The sequence below is a fragment of the Geotrypetes seraphini genome, chromosome 10, assembly GCF_902459505.1.
Source record: "Geotrypetes seraphini chromosome 10, aGeoSer1.1, whole genome shotgun sequence".
NCBI lineage: Eukaryota > Metazoa > Chordata > Amphibia > Gymnophiona > Dermophiidae > Geotrypetes > Geotrypetes seraphini.
Genome location: NC_047093.1, coordinates 35959196 through 35974811, shown reverse-complemented (window position 1 = coordinate 35974811; position 15616 = coordinate 35959196). Strand labels below are relative to the sequence as shown.

The window sequence follows — 15616 nt, the reverse complement described above, 5'->3', positions numbered from 1 at the left end:
TCCACTATATCTTTTTATCGGGACTATTCTATGTGTTAACTTGAGAAGACTGAGATGTGTATGTTTCTTAAATCAACCACCTCTTAGGAGGTTTCAGATATCACATACAAAGGCTTACCATAAAAAGCTCTCCACATCAATATTCCTCAGGACCTCAGCGATATCACTCAGGGCTCGATTACTCTCATAGCCCAAAGCTTTAAGTATCTGATCGTCACTGGTCCATTTATTTGTAATACACCACTCTATGCATTTCTTTATAAGGTTTCTTCTACCTCTTATCTCAATGTCAATTTTTGGTAAATATTCATAACATTTTTCATAAGCATTATTAGTAAATTTAACACTTAGCTTTTAAAGCTGTAAAACGCTCGGTCAGGGGGGGTATTTAGTCCACATGTGGCATGTTTCGCTCATCGCTGTATCAAGAAATAGGGAGAATTATTTTTAAGCTCTTCCTATCTCTGTAAATAATCAACAGCTATAAACCTCACTTACCAAAAACCCTGAGCGCCAAACAACTCTCTCGCCAGTCTCTCCCTGAACCAAGATGGCGTCAGCATCTCAGCGGGAGATTTAAAACCCAATTGAAACCCCTCCCTCTTTTTATCCAAGCCAATTAGTAAACTACAAGATTAGGAAAGGATAGCCCATTCAGTTTCTGCAATTAACCCCAACGGAGCCACTATATTCAATATATAAATCCATTTCTGTTCCCTCCAATTTAAGAATTGCTCTAAATTTTCAGCCTCCCCCCATCAAAGATCTGACCAATAATTCTCCACTGAATCTGCTCTATAGTTGGACCTTTATCTACCCAGTGCTGAACAATAGGAGCTTATGTTACCTTATTAATGATCTTTGATTTATGTTCGTTAAGTCTAATTTGAATCTGACGCTTTGTGCGGCCACTATAAACCAAATTGCAAGAACATTGGATCATTGGAACATTGGCCCCTACCTACCTTAGCTTCAGAAAACTACTCAAAATGCACCTTTTCCGCGAACAGGTCCTATAACCCCTTTCCACCTGCAACTACCTCTTTCCCACTCTCACACTGCTCCTACTGCTCTCCCCCTTCCTCCTCCCCCTATACTTGGTCTCCTCTCTCGTTTTCTCTTACCTTCCATCCCTACCTTCGATGCTCCTTGTACTTTTGATAAAACTCTGTTAAAGCGTCCCCACGCTCCCTTCTTCTTTGCTTGTAACTTTGTCAAAATTTTGTAAATCCGTGTGTCATCGCGGATCTTAATTAATGGATGTGAACCGCCTAGAACTTCTTGGGTATGGCGGTATACAAGAATAAATTATTATTATTATTATATAGGTAACATTAGTGCTTTCACCTGCGTGGACTCGCATGCACATATGTGTATGACATCATCACGTCGATGTCCGTGCAGGTACAGACACCCTCCAGACGCGTCTCTGAGATCAGGGACTTCCAAAACCTGGACAAACCGCCAGGTTTTGGAAATCCTTCCAGGCAGCCAAACTTTTATATTGCTTTTATATTGCCATGATAACCCTATTGGTATTGTGAAATGGATGTTCCCACCGCACGTAACCTATGCATACACATCCATTCCAGGATTTATTTTAGAACTGATTCTATGTCAGCAAATTCTATCTAAAGCACAAGCTGGATTTGACACATCCTGAATATCTCAATTCCAATTTGTATATTTTGTTTATGTTTTTAAGTAAAGGCTAAGGAAAGTGTCAGTAAGAGCAAAATAGATTTGGAATAGGAAAATGTATCAAATTACCTTGAATTCTTTCTGGTTTTCTCTTTTTCTGCATTACAGCTGATAATGAAGAGTCCAGGAAAATGCATTTTTGGCTCATAATACCCGTGCTGATGTTCTTTGTGGCTTTAGTGATTTACTGTCGTTCTGGACAACGTCACTTCATACAAGGTAGGAGAGTAAACTTTGTATAAATAGGATACTCTGGTGGCCTAACAATTGGTGATCAGCAGTAGCAGAAGAAGGATTCAGTTCCCACCTCCACAGGTTAGTCAAAGTCTTGAAAAAGTGCTGAAGTAGCACTCACAGCCCTCAAAGGAAGATGAGTTTGAATTGCTATGGCAATGGCGCTTATAACTCAGAGCTGCCAAGGGTAGGGTTACCATTTTTTTGGGCTGCAAAAACCCAGACACATGGCCCCGCCCCGTTCTGCCCTTGACCCCGCCCCCTTTCTGCCCCAGCTCTACCCAGTTCTGCCTTTGGCTCTGCCCCAGCCCCTCTCAGTTCAGCCTCCAGCCCCACCCCCTCAAACCTTTCTTCTTCCCCAAGCTCTGACCACATCTGGAGGGCCTGGAGCATGCACGGATGCGTGTGACGTCATCCGCGCATGCATAGATGCCCTCCAGATGTGGCCGGAGCTCATCTGGGCTTTCCAAAACCCAGACAACTTGCTGGATTTTGGAAAGTCTGTCCAAATCCTGGAGACTCCTCTAAAAAGAGGACATGTCCGGGTTTTCATGGACATCCAGTAACCCACTTAGTGGGAGATTTGCCTCGAGTTAGGTGCCTCTCAGGCGCTTAATTTAATTGGCAAAATACCTTTAATAGACTCCATAATTGGTAACAAAAAATAATAATAATAATAATAATTGGGCACTAGGCGCCTATTTGATTCTATAAAAGATGGGTGCCTATCACATGGCGCTTAGCAGTACCTAATACCTAAGTGGGCGTTTCGATGAGCAGAAGCAACTTAGGTGCCATTAAGCGCGATTCTCCAAATGCTTAGGCGCCTGAAATGTAGGCCTTTAAAACCCTTGCCTACGTTTCAGGCGCCTAAGTTTTTACATAGTTACCGCTAGCTACAGTTCTATAAACAGCGCCTAAGTGTGATTGACACGGGACCGGCGCCATTTATTTTGGCGCCGGCTAACTTAGGCACCATTTATAGAACCAGTGACTTAGAGTCCGCCCCCAGCACGCCCCACTCTGCCCATTGTTCTTCCCCGCCCCTCACCAACCCGTTGCTCTGCTCTTGGCACAGCCGAATGGTGACCAGAGGCAAAAGAAATGGCCTCCCTGTCCCGCAGCAGCAGGAAACACCTTCTTACGCGGGATTAGCAGCAGCAGGAGATGATGTGTTTTATGAAGGTGTTTCCTGCTGTTGCGGGACAGGGAGGCCCATTCAACAGGTCACAGCTCATTGGTGGGAATGCGGGAGAAGATCCGCAAAAGTGGCTGGAGATTTGGCAGGTCTGAAAACTAGAGATGGGCAGCCAAAAACATTTTTCATTTTGGTTCCCTTCCCATGTCATTTGCAGCATAGTTCTTTTTTGGGTTAGATAATGTTCATTTTCATTTTTGGGGCAACTTTGATATAAGAGTGGACACTATTTGCAAAGAAGGTACAATATTATTGGCATGTGACCCCCACCCAATGTGTTCTTTTTTTCTGCTCGTTTTTGGTTTGTTTTTTTTAATGACAAGCAACAACATAGAATGTGTCATTGCAAATGATTGCCCATGCAAAGCTGTAACATTTGTGAGTCAAAGAGCAGCATGCAGCGGCCAAAAGGGCGAACAGAATGCTAGGAATGATAAAGAAAGGGATCACGGACAGATCAGAGAAGGTTATCATGCCGTTGTACTGGGCCATGGTGTATCCTCACCTGGATGCGTCCAGCACTGGCTGCCGTACATGAAGAAGGACACGGTACTACTCGAAAGGGTCCAGAGAAGAGCGACTAAAATATTTAAGGGGCTGCCATACAGTTAGAGATTAGAGAAACTGGGCATCTTCTCCCTTGAAAAGAGGAGACTGAGAGGGGAAATGATCGAAACATTCAAGATAATGAAGAGAATAGACTTAGTAGATAAGGACAGATTGTTCACCCTCTCCAAGGTAGAGAGAACGAGAGGGCACTCTCTAAAGTTAAAAGGGGATAGATTCCGTTCAAACGTAAGGAACTTCTTCTTCAGCCAGAGAGTGGTGGAGAGCTGGAACGCTCTTCCAGAGTCTGTTGTAGGGGAAAAACACCCTCCAGGGTTTCAAGACTAAGTTGGACAAGTTCCTGCTAAACTGGGACATATGCAGGTGATGCTGGACTCATTTAGAGCACTGGTCTTTGACCTGGGGGCCGCAGTGTGAGCAGTCTGCTGGGAAGGATGGACCACTGGTCTGACCCAGCAGCGGCAATTCTTATGTTCTTTTGTTGTCAGGAAGTACCCATTTTTCATGCAAATCAAAAGATAAACAGACCACACAACAAAAGAAATGGACAATTTCAAATAGTCCCCAATGTGCCCTGAAAGCAGACAACTGTCAAACAAATAAATTACAAAAAGAACACATTAAGTATACTCAAATTAAGAAGTAAAAAGCAAAAACAGTTCACTTATACTGTAGAAGAATAAAAGAAAATACCCCCTTACACCCCTCCCCCCCGATATTCAGTGGTACTTAGTTGGCCATGTAACTGGGCTGCCTCCCATGGTCTGAATATCGAACCCAAGAGTCTTCATTCATAAAACATACATAATATTTCACATAAACAATAAGTGCATGCAAAGATGGATATGGACCAAATCAGTACTTACAAAACTCTCCATAGAACAGGATGAATTGGTGAAGGAGGACTATTTATTTATGTATTCAATTTTCTATACAGTCAGTGGAATAGTAAGGGGGGAGCGGGGGGTGGGGGACGATCCACCTGGGCGCCATGTTGGTGGGAATGCCGGCACCCTTCCTCTCCGTTCCACCTCTTCCCACTCTTCCCCTCGCTATGTGCGCACCCCGTTCCCTGTACCTTTAATTGCTCACCACCCCAAGCAACAACTTCAATGTGCTCCTCGCGATCGTGTCATCTCTCCCGCCAATGTCATTTCCAAGTTCTGCACAGAGGAAGTGACATCAGAGGGAGAGCCGATGGGGTCATGAGGAGCACGTTGAAGGTCTTCTTGTTTGTGGTGGTGAACAACTAGAGGGGAAGGGAAGGGGGCGCATGCAAGGTAGGGTGGGGGGATCAGGGAAGGAGCAGAGTCAAGGGTGGAAGAGGGGCACCACTGCCCCGGGCGCCTTTCACCCTTGTTATACCCTGTATGCCAATCTCCCAAGGGAGCTCAGAATGGTTTACATAAATTTATTCAGGTACTCAAGCATTTTTCCCTATCTGACCCAGCAGGCTCCCCGGGAGGAGAGCAGAGAAGAACCGGCAGAGCCAGGAGGAGAGCAGGAGAGTCAGAAAGAGAGCAAGGGTGAGTCGGGAGGAGAGCAGGGAGAGCCGGGAGTAAGGGGCAGCGGCGAGAGAAAGCTCCGCCCACCCCCACTGATACAGCAAGTCTGGCTGCTAGAAGAGACAGTGAGGGAACTAGAAGAACGCCTATCCTTTGAAGAGGAAATCCGCGAGCAGGAGAAGCGACTAGTAGATTCCAGTACCAACGAGGAGATCGAGGAGCTAGAGAGATTCATTGAGGAAGCCCACCAGCAACATGTAGAGGTCCCAGGGCTGGAAAACTGTATCCAAGCAACCTAGGAAGATGGCCCAGATGGGTTTGGAGGAGACACCACTACAACTACAGATGTGACTGAAGCGGAGATAGAGGGCGACTACTCACCAAGAGGAAGAGGGAGACTGCAAGGGTACACACCTCAGGAGAGAGAAGATGAGCCCTACACCATGGATGTGGATCTATGACCCCCGAGGAACCCCCAAACAGAGAAGATGGGGGTCATCGTAGGAGACTTCATTATACGACATGTGGATAGCCACACTGCAGGAGGAAGAGAGGATAGACTTGTCACCTGCCTGCCCGGAGCAAGAGTGAAGGATGTGGCCAACAGGATCACCAAGATCATAGACAACGCAGAAGCAGAGGACACTGCTGTGCTTATCCACGTGTGAACCAACAATGTGAGCGGACTCCAGAGTGACTTCTGTCAGTTAGAGAAATGGGCAGAGAAATGGCAGATGAAGTTTAATGTGGAAAAGTGCAAGGTAATGCATTTAGGCAATAAGAACAGGGAATACGAGTATAAAATGTCAGGTGCAACTCTGGGTAAGAGCGAATAAGAAAAGGACCTGGGTGTACTGATAGATAGATTCCTGAAACCGAAGGCACAATGCGCAGTGGCGGCAAAGAAAGCAAATAGAATGTTAGGCATGATAAAGAAAGGAATCACGAGTAGATTGGAGAAAGTTATAATGCCGCTTTATAGGGCAATGATCAGACCACACTTGGAATACTGTGTCCAACATTGGTCTCCCTTCCTAAAGAAGGATATCAAACTGCTAGAGAGGGTGTAGAGACGAACAACGAAGCTAATAAATGGTATGGAGAACTTGGAATATGAGGAAAGACTTAAGAAACTGGGACTGTTCTCCCTTGAGAAGAGGAGACTGCGAGGGGATATGATTGAGATTTTCAAAATACTGAAAGGCATCGACAAAATAGAGCAGGAAAAAAAATTATTTACACTGTCCAACGTGACACGGACAAGAGGACATAGACTGAAGCTAAGGGGGGACAAGTCTAAGACAAATGTCAGGAAGTTCTGCTTCATGCAGCGAGTGATGGACACCTGGAATGCTCTCCCAGAGGAGGTTATTACGGAATCCACCGTTCTAGGATTCAAAAGCAAATTAGATGCACATCTCCTTACGAGAGGCATAGAGGGATATGGGTGACTAAAACTACATCAGGTGTACACCTGACTGGGCCTCCACATATGCGGATCACCGGACTCGATGGACCTTGGGTCTGATCCGAAGATGGCGGTTCTTATGTTCTTATCTATTTATTGTACCTGGGGGCAATAAGTGGATTAAGTGACTTGACCAGGGTCACAAGGAGCAGCATGGGTTTGAACCCACAACTTCAGGGTGCTGAAGCTGTAGCTTTAACCACTGGTGTACACAGTCAGCAAAGGTGATCTAATAATTATCGCACTTGGAGAGTTTTGTAAGCACTGGTTTGGTCCAGATCCGGCTTTGCATGTATTCATTACATATGTGAAATATTATATATGTTTTATGCATTAATACTCATCTTTTATTCTTCTATAAGTGAACGCTTTAATTGTTTTTTTACTTGTTAATTTATGTATACCTAGGGTTCCTTTTATTAAGGTGCGCTAGCAGGTTTAGTGCACGTAGGATTTTAGCGTGCGCTAAACCCGCGTTGCGCTTCTAGAACTAATGCCAGCTCAATGCTGGCATTAAGGTCTAGCGCGCGTGCCAATTCAGCGCGTGCTATTCTGTGCGTTAAAGCCCTATTAGCTTTGAAAATCAATAAAGTTTTTTTTTTTAAAAAAGCCCTAACGCGCCTTTGTAAAAGGAGCCCCTAATGTGTTTCTTTCTTTCTTATATTTGTTTGACAGTTTTCTGCCCTTGCCAAATCCTTCAGGGGAAAATGTGGCCAAGTCGGGCACTGTTTGTTTGATAAACTGCCTATTTTCTTTTGCTATGTGGTCTGTTTATCTTTTGGCTTGTACTCTACTGTTGCAGATCATAGCCTCTCATTTTTAATCCAGGTTGTTGGGTTGTTGTTTTTTTTTTTTTTTTTTTGCTACAACGCAGCCTGTAGAGGGCAGTAATGATGAGTCAGTTGAGAACTGCGATGAATGGTCTTCTAGAAAATAATCAAGAATTATCATTTCATTGATGTGATTTTACTAAGCTTGTTATCCCTATGGATGATCATTTTTCTGCACAACTTAGTTCTCACAAAATTGTGCAGTCTGGATTTAATTGCCTATATGTCTTTTCAAATTTGATACCAGTGCTGAATATCCAGTGGCTGCCATTAAAAAAAAAAAAAATACTGACCAGTATAGACTGAGTATCAGCCTCTTTATTCCTCAAATATAGAGCTCATGGGCTTTGTCTTGGTGGGTGCAGCAGGGCAGAGGGTCCACTTCGAGTGTGTGTCATCACTTAACCCAGGTGGTATGTCTGAGACCTAGGAAGATGGAGGGTTTAGCTATCTGTTCTAAAACAAAAACAAAAATAAAATCTTGATGGTTGAGTTCCAGAATTCGGTTGAGTTTTTATGGACTTTCAAAGAATGCATTAATTTGGATGGTGGAATGAAAGAGTGTATGGAGGTCAAAGGACTTTGCCAGGAAATCCATTTCCAGACTAGGATCTCAGGAAGGGAGAGCTCAAATCCAGCTGCCAACCCATTGAGGAAAATAGGGGTTGTCATCTATTGAATTCAGTTTTTAATGGTAATATATTTTAAACTAAATAAAATGAACTATAAATGGGGATCTTCAGACCTTTGAACAGAAGGGTCACAGAAGAATTTTCAAATCAATGAAATGGCCAATGGAGAGGGGCCTCAGTGACTTGGGGGGGGGAGGGAGGAAAGGGTATCAGAGTTTGTTAACTAGGGGATGAGATTTTTTTTCTTGGATTTTGCTGAATTTGTTTGCACCTTCTTTGGCTGGTGGAGCCTGAAATCACAACAGCTTTGCTTTTTTCAACTAGTGTTAACAGACATCCAGGAAAACTATTACTACTAATACTACTACTATTTATCACTTATATAGCACTGAAAGGCATATGCAGCGCTGTACATTTTGACATTTATAGACAGTCCCTTCTCGAAAGAGCTTGGACAGACAGACATACATGAGATAGAGGGTAGGGAATGCAGAACCCAAGGTGAGAGGAGTTAGAGCATCTGGAGGGCCTCTGAGCATGCGCGGATGACACCACACACATCTGCACATGCTCCAGGCCCTCCAGACGTGGCCAGATCTCGTCAGGGAAGAAGAGAGGAGGCTTTGTGGGGGCAGGGATGGGGCAGAATTGGGCGGGGATGGAGGTGGAGGTAGAACAGGGTAGTTTTTGTGGCCCAAAATAAGGTGACCCTACCATCAATATTACCTTACTTGAAAGAAAAGGTAAAACTTTTACCTCAGACCATATTCAATCACAAGCAGGAAAAACACAGCCCCCCCCCAAAAAAAAAAGAGCAGAATGGGCTGAATCCGACCCATAGGCTACTGTCGGAGGTCCCATGGTCCAGTAAGACTGAATGTGATGTCTAATCTTTTTGGCCCTTCAGGTGTAATCTCTACTGATGTAAATTGTGCAAACAAAATAGAATTAGGTGGACTTACCGATTTACTAACGCAGTCAATTAATCAGAATCAAATTTGTGCTCTTGTTTTCTAACCGACTTTTCAAAACTTTGTTTTATCTAGGAGAGTCTTCTAGAGATCATTCGATATGAGCCTGGTAAGATATTTTCACAGCAATTTTATGACCAAGGCCATAGTGGTTTTATGTTCATTAAAGATAAATGTCATTGACCGTTGACTGTTTTCAGCAAACTTAGACCCAAATATTTGGTGCTGGTGCGGACACTGGCACTAAAAATCCAGGGCTACGTTGTCCCTCAGTGCCTGCTGGAGCTAAGAAAGAAAGAAAGACCCACAGGAGAGGGGGTTGGAGGGATAGAGAGAGAAGTACCCGTGGGGGAGAAGGACTGGAAGAAGGGAGAGAGAAGCACTAATAGGGTACAGAAGATGGGAAGGGGGGGACCAAGGAAATGGGTGAAGTTTGGGTGGGGCTGTGGGTGGAGGGTGGGCGAGGTCATGTGGCCTCGTTTTTTTTTTTGTCTTCACAAATATTGTAACCCTAGTTAAGAATGAACGAGCTCCAGGTCTCAAATAGCAACGACCTTATCTTTAAAGGCAGCATCCTAGAATACCAATACCACCCCTAATCTAGCCAGTTAGGGAATGGCTGGTTAGTGGAGATACTCTGTAGACTACTCAGTTAAGTGCTGGTGAATATTGGCAGTCAGCCAGCTCAGCAGGACCAGGCAGCAGCCTCTCCTGTCTGGTTAAACCCCTTTCAGCATTGACCCTTCAGTTTCCGCTATGGGATAGCAAGCCGGATAAAGTTAGGACGGGCCCTTTTGCAGTTCTAACTTTATCTGGTTTGTCATCTGGTTAGCAGTCTGAATATGACTGCTTAATAGATAATCACAGATTCCACCCAAGCTCTTCCCACAGGCAGCACCGGCACTATGTGGATAATGCAAATGCAGCCAAAGGATATATTCAGTGGCACCGGCAGCACTAGAAAAAAGATCCTCGCAGTGACAGCGCCAACACTTTGGAATTCACTACCACAACACCTGCGGGAAGAAACCTCTACTGACAAATTTAAATCAAATTTTAAAACATTCTTATTTTTTTTCAAGTTTAATAAACATTTGTTTAATTGCCTATCCTGGATTCTAGAAGATTTAGAACATAAAATGGGGTATACAAATTTAAATTTAAAAAAAGCAAATTACTTAGACAAAGATGGACAAACAAGTAAACGAGAGGAAAGGGGCTGAACTACAAGAAAAGAGAACATAAAGGGGGAAGAACAAGAGGAAGGGGAGGAGTTTCTTCATGACTGCCACTTCCTAGTTTGGGGAAGGCGGGCTAACATCAGTGCTCAGTCATTGAATAAGACGCCTATGATTTATAACTCTCCTGTTCACAAAGAATAACATCAAAGGAAGAGCAAATCCTTCCCACTGGACTTACTTTTCATTGGTTTTCTTTCCGATTATAAACTGTGTTTCTTCCCCCTCTCCACATGTATCAATTTGTATTGCCATTGTTTATGTCTTAAGTCACATCACCCCAGTGGCGTACCAAGGGTGGGACGGGGGAGGGGTGGATCACCCTGGGTGCACACCCTAGGGAGGGTGCACAAACCTCCTGGGACCTGCACTTCAGCGCGGCTGCTGGTCCACCCCCGCGGCCAAGAAAAAGGCTTAGAAGCCTGTGGAAGCGGTGGAAGCGTCTTTAAGGAACGCCCTCCCGCTCTGGCTCTATCCCGCCCCCTTTGTGACACCACCGGACAGCATTCTCAGCCATTGGTCGGGATAGAGCCAGATCGGGAGGGCGTTCCTTAAAGAACGCTTTCGCTGCTCCCGCCGGCTTCTTAGCCTTTTTCTAGCACCGGATTTTCCGCTGTGTTTTATAGAAGCTTATATTGAAGAGAAGAACCGTAGCAGTGGCGTACCAGGGGTAGGGGGCATGTTCAAAAAAATGATGGGCCAGGGGGAGGTGTCAAAAACTGATGGGCCGGGGGGGTCAAAAATGGTGGGCCCTAGGTGTCACATACTCTAGATATGCCACTGCGTCACTCCTTTGATTTTAAAATTTTATATTTTACTTGCCTTGTACACCACTTAGACAATTGTATTTTAAGCGGTATCAAATTTTAAGTAAACTTGGAACTTGACTTATCTATCCAATTACCAGCACCTTGTAATTGGACAAGTGACAACAAGTTTCAAGTTTAATGGTTATTTGATATATCATCTATCGTAATAATTAGCGATTATACAAAATATTTAAAATCAGGGGGTACACAACCAGTGGCGTACCTAGCATATGTGACACCCGGGGCCTATCATTTTTTGACACACCCCCCCCCATCTATATGAAAAATATATTTTTTAGTAACAATCCAAATATCGCACAACAAGAGTGTACCTAGGAAAAGGCAGCATCTTAAACACTGCAGTGAGCACTAGAACACCAACACATACATTATAAAACTAAACAAACCAGATCCCGCACAGTCAATTGATCCTGCAGTCAATGCCAACAGAAAACTATGTCCTTTTCATACACACAGAACAGAGATACACCCTCACCCAATATGGAATAATCACAAACTAAAAATAGAAATATGTAGACAAAAGTTAAACTGAACCACCAAGAAACCAGACTCTAGATACAATGCAACACCACAAAAACAGTGATACATGTCCCCTAACACTGTGCAAAATATAAAGACAGTAGATGTAAATTTGAAAAAACTGATACATAACAATCACCACTTTACAAATTAACAAATAAAAATAAAACAAATAATGAGAAATAAGAAAATACCAATTTATTGGACTAATCCATTTTTCAATTAGCTTTCAGAGGCCAAATCTTTCTTCAGAACAGTACAGTATACTGCTGTTATCGTATCCTGTCCTGAGGAAAGGGGTTTAGTCCAAAAAATTGCCTTATTTCCATTTCCTATTTATAAACTTTTATCAATACAGTTACAATACTACTTGATTCTAAGTAAAGCAACAAAAAAAATCTTTCTACATTTTGTCGTTTCTGCTTTAATCATTTTCTCTCTCGTCTTTCTATACAGCGCTTGTCTTCTTTCCCTTCCATGCAACATCTGCCCTCTCTTTGTCCCTTCCACCCAGCTTCTGCCCTCTCTTTCTACCCTTGCATCCACTGTCCACCCTCTCTGCCCTTTCCATCCAGTGTCCGCCCTCTCTCTGTTCCATATGGCATCTTCCCTCTTTCTATGTCCCTTCAATAAACTGTATATCCTGTGCCCTTTCTCTCCTTTGTACTCTGTGCCTTTGTACACCTGTGCCCTTTCTCTCCATTTCAGCTTCACCCCCTCTCCATTTTTTTTGTCTTCACCACTTTCCCTATGCTCTGGCACCTCTATCCCCTTCTCTCCCCCCATGCCCTGGCATCTCTCTCCTCTCCTTCCATCTCCCCCTTCCACTCCATTATCTGGCATCGCTTCTCCTTCCTTTCTCTCCTTCCTTCCTTTCACCTGGTCTGGCATCTGTCTCCTCCCCCTCCCCCATATGCCCTGACATCTCTTCCCCCTCCATGGTCTGGTACCTCCTTTCCTTTCCCTCCCTCCTATGGTCTTGGCATCTCTTTCCTCTCCTCTCCCTTCCCTGGTCTTCCTTCTCCCCTCTCTCTCTCCAATTGGGTGCAGCAGCAGCACTTCTCTTCCTCTCCCCCCCTCCCCAATTGGGTGCTGCAGCAGCATTTCTCTTCCCTCCCCTCCCCTATGCCCTGGCATCTCTCTCCTATCCCCTACCCCCTCCATTATCTTGCATCTCCACTCCTTCCTTTCTCTCCCTCCTTCCTTCCTTTTCTCTGGTCTGGCATCTGTCTCCTTCTCCCCCTGTAGTCTGGTATCTCCTTTCCTTTCCCTACCTCCTATGGTCTTGGCATCTCTTTCCTCTCCTTTCCTTTCCATGGTCTTCCTCCCCCCCCATTGGGTGCAGCAGCAGCATTTCTCTCCCCCCTAATTGGGTGCAGCAGTAACAGCATTTCTCTCTCCCCCATCACTTCTCTCCCCCCCCCCCCCCGCCTCGGTCGGCAGATTCGCTACAGGCTAAGGCAGGAGATAGGTCAGCGACAGAGGTAAGCTTACAACATGGAGCTCTTCCTTGCTTCGGGCCTTCCTCGCTGCCGGGTCCTGCCTTCACGGAAACAGAAAGTCGGCAGGACCCGGCAGCGAGGAAGGTCCGAAGCAAGCAAGAACACCAAGTTGTAAGCTTTCCTCCCTGCCCTATCTCCCGCCTTAGCCTGTAGCGAATCTATTTCTCGGACTTACTTCATTTCTCTTAGGTACCTTCTCCCTCCGTTAGCCAGCAGCAGTTACTGAAGCACGCAGCTACAAGCTTACGCCTCTCCTCTTTCTGATTGGTTTCGCTTTGTTCAGGAGATGAGGAGAACACTGCTGCTCCTTCCCCGAGCCAGGCCCGATGCGTACAAGCTTCGTGTCCACAAGCTTTCACTTCCGGCATCAGTTCTAACGGGGAGGAAGTTGCCGGCCAGCCAGACAGCGATTGGCTGGCCCAGAACTTACCCTCCGACGTTAGAATTGACGCCGGAGGTGAAGCCTTGTGGGCCCGACGCTTTTTTCCCGCCCACCAGCCCGCCTCACCTTTTGTCTCCATCTACCAGTTGCCGGGTTAAGGAATGACTCTGCGGGGGAGCCGGTGCCGGGATGCGGTGGTGAGACGGAGCAGAGGCAGAATAGGGAAGGTGGCCGGCTGTACACCCCCTTGGGGCATGCACCCGGGGCGGATCTTCCCCCCCCTTAGTACGCCACTGTACACAACAAAAATATGTATTATGCTTTGAATATCAGCCCCAAAGTTTTTAGCAGGCTAACACAGTATTTATTTGGTATTTATGTACTACTTATAATCTAAGTGATATACATTCAGGTTCTTAAACATTTGTCCCTATCTGTCCCAGTGGGCTCACAAACCATCTAATGTACCTGGGGCAATGGGGGGATTAAGTAACTTGCCCAGGGTCACAAGGAGCAGCGTGGGTTTTGAACCCACAACCTCAGGGGTGCTAAGGCTGTAGCTCTAACCACTGTCCCCAAAAAGCTCAGAACGGGTTACAGGTTAAACATACATACGGTAATTTCAGTACAAGTTTACGATACAAGTTTTTATCCTAACTTGACACATACTATGTACAACTGCTCTGCTTCATTTTCTTACTTGATTAGATGAAAGGGCTCTCAAAATGTGTTTTGCCTAATCTCTTGTGTCTTTGCCTTTTGTTTCGTGCAGCCGAAGAACTGGCAACAGGCAACAAAGAAGAAAAGCAGGAATGTCCCAACTGATGCAAAAATAAAATGTGAAGGGAAACTCCCTCCGGCAAAATATTGACGTGTGCAAGCCACAAATGAGCCTATTTTGCATGTTCATCCACCCACTTGACAGATGCCCTGTATATAATTTGGAACAAACTTCTGGGGAAAGAAGGTGGTGAAAAGGGAATGAACTGACTGTGAAGTCACACCTTGCTGAACAGATACATATGTGTTTACTTTGCTAAATAGGTTTCTTAAAGAATGGGCCTTGTCGATCACTGCACCTTCTTGGAACCTCAGTCGATGAAATTACTACAAGGCTTTATGCTCTGAGGGCATCAGGATTTTGCAATTGCTGTCTGCACAAACATGCCCGCTTGTAGAGACAGAGGTGTGCTTGTTTTGGGGGGGGGGGGGGGGGGGCTGGGCCATTGAAAAGGAATAAATTACCCACTGGCGTACGACTCCTAGATTTTTAGAAAACAGGCAAAGAAACTGTTTTTGGACAATCTTTTTGTAATTAGCTTTGCTGTTTAATAAAGTTTTTGTTCTGGTGAAGGGGGAAGATCTAGGGGAAGGAACACAACATATAGCTATTGGTGTTGTTCCCCATGAGTTGGAATTCGTGTTATATCTGGATTTATTGTAATTGCTTTTATGATTAGTTATACTGTAAGTGCCCAATATTGAGACTACGAAGGGAGATTGGCTACCTCCAGCGATCCACGGTGAGCTCTGATTTCAGTGCTGAGGCTGGGTCTGGCCACTGGAATTGAATATCCAGGTCAAGGTTCATCGCCTTAGACTGGACCGGCCAAGCCAATATTCAGAACCTGCTTTTTAGGTTGGTACATCTATCTTCTAGCCTTAGCCAGCCAGCTGCTGAATATTGGTGTTGACTAGCTTTGTTGTACGACAAAGCCGATCACCAGGCAATCCAGGGACCCGGATATTCACCAGGAGATAACTGGATATCTCTACTATTACTACTACTATCATTAATTATCTCCAGAGCGCTGTACAGAGTTTCAGAGAAAGTCCCTGCTCTACACAGACAAGACAGACAAACACTGAATATCAGCAGATAGCCAGGTATTTTCTATTTGGCTGACCAGGAGCCTGTAATTGTTTTACATGTCAATTGTATTATCTATGTTGTTTTACCTCACCTAAAGCTGTGGAGGGTGGGTTGTAAATATTTTAAATAAATAAATAAAATAGTCTATAAATGACTTTGAAATTTG

At 44.8% G+C, this 15616-nt stretch overlaps 1 protein-coding gene across 2 annotated transcripts in view; it reads left to right on the top strand.

Moving 5' to 3' along the window:
* The window catches only part of LOC117368171, a 47587-nt gene extending 31971 nt beyond the window's left edge, over positions 1–15616 (top strand). For both annotated transcript variants that reach the window (XM_033961551.1, XM_033961550.1), the window contains 3 exons: positions 1810–1920; positions 9182–9215; positions 14350–15616. In XM_033961551.1, coding sequence (XP_033817442.1) covers positions 1810–1920; positions 9182–9210 — 140 coding nt within the window. In that variant the 3' untranslated portion in view covers positions 9211–9215; positions 14350–15616. The remainder of the gene's footprint in view (positions 1–1809; positions 1921–9181; positions 9216–14349) is intronic.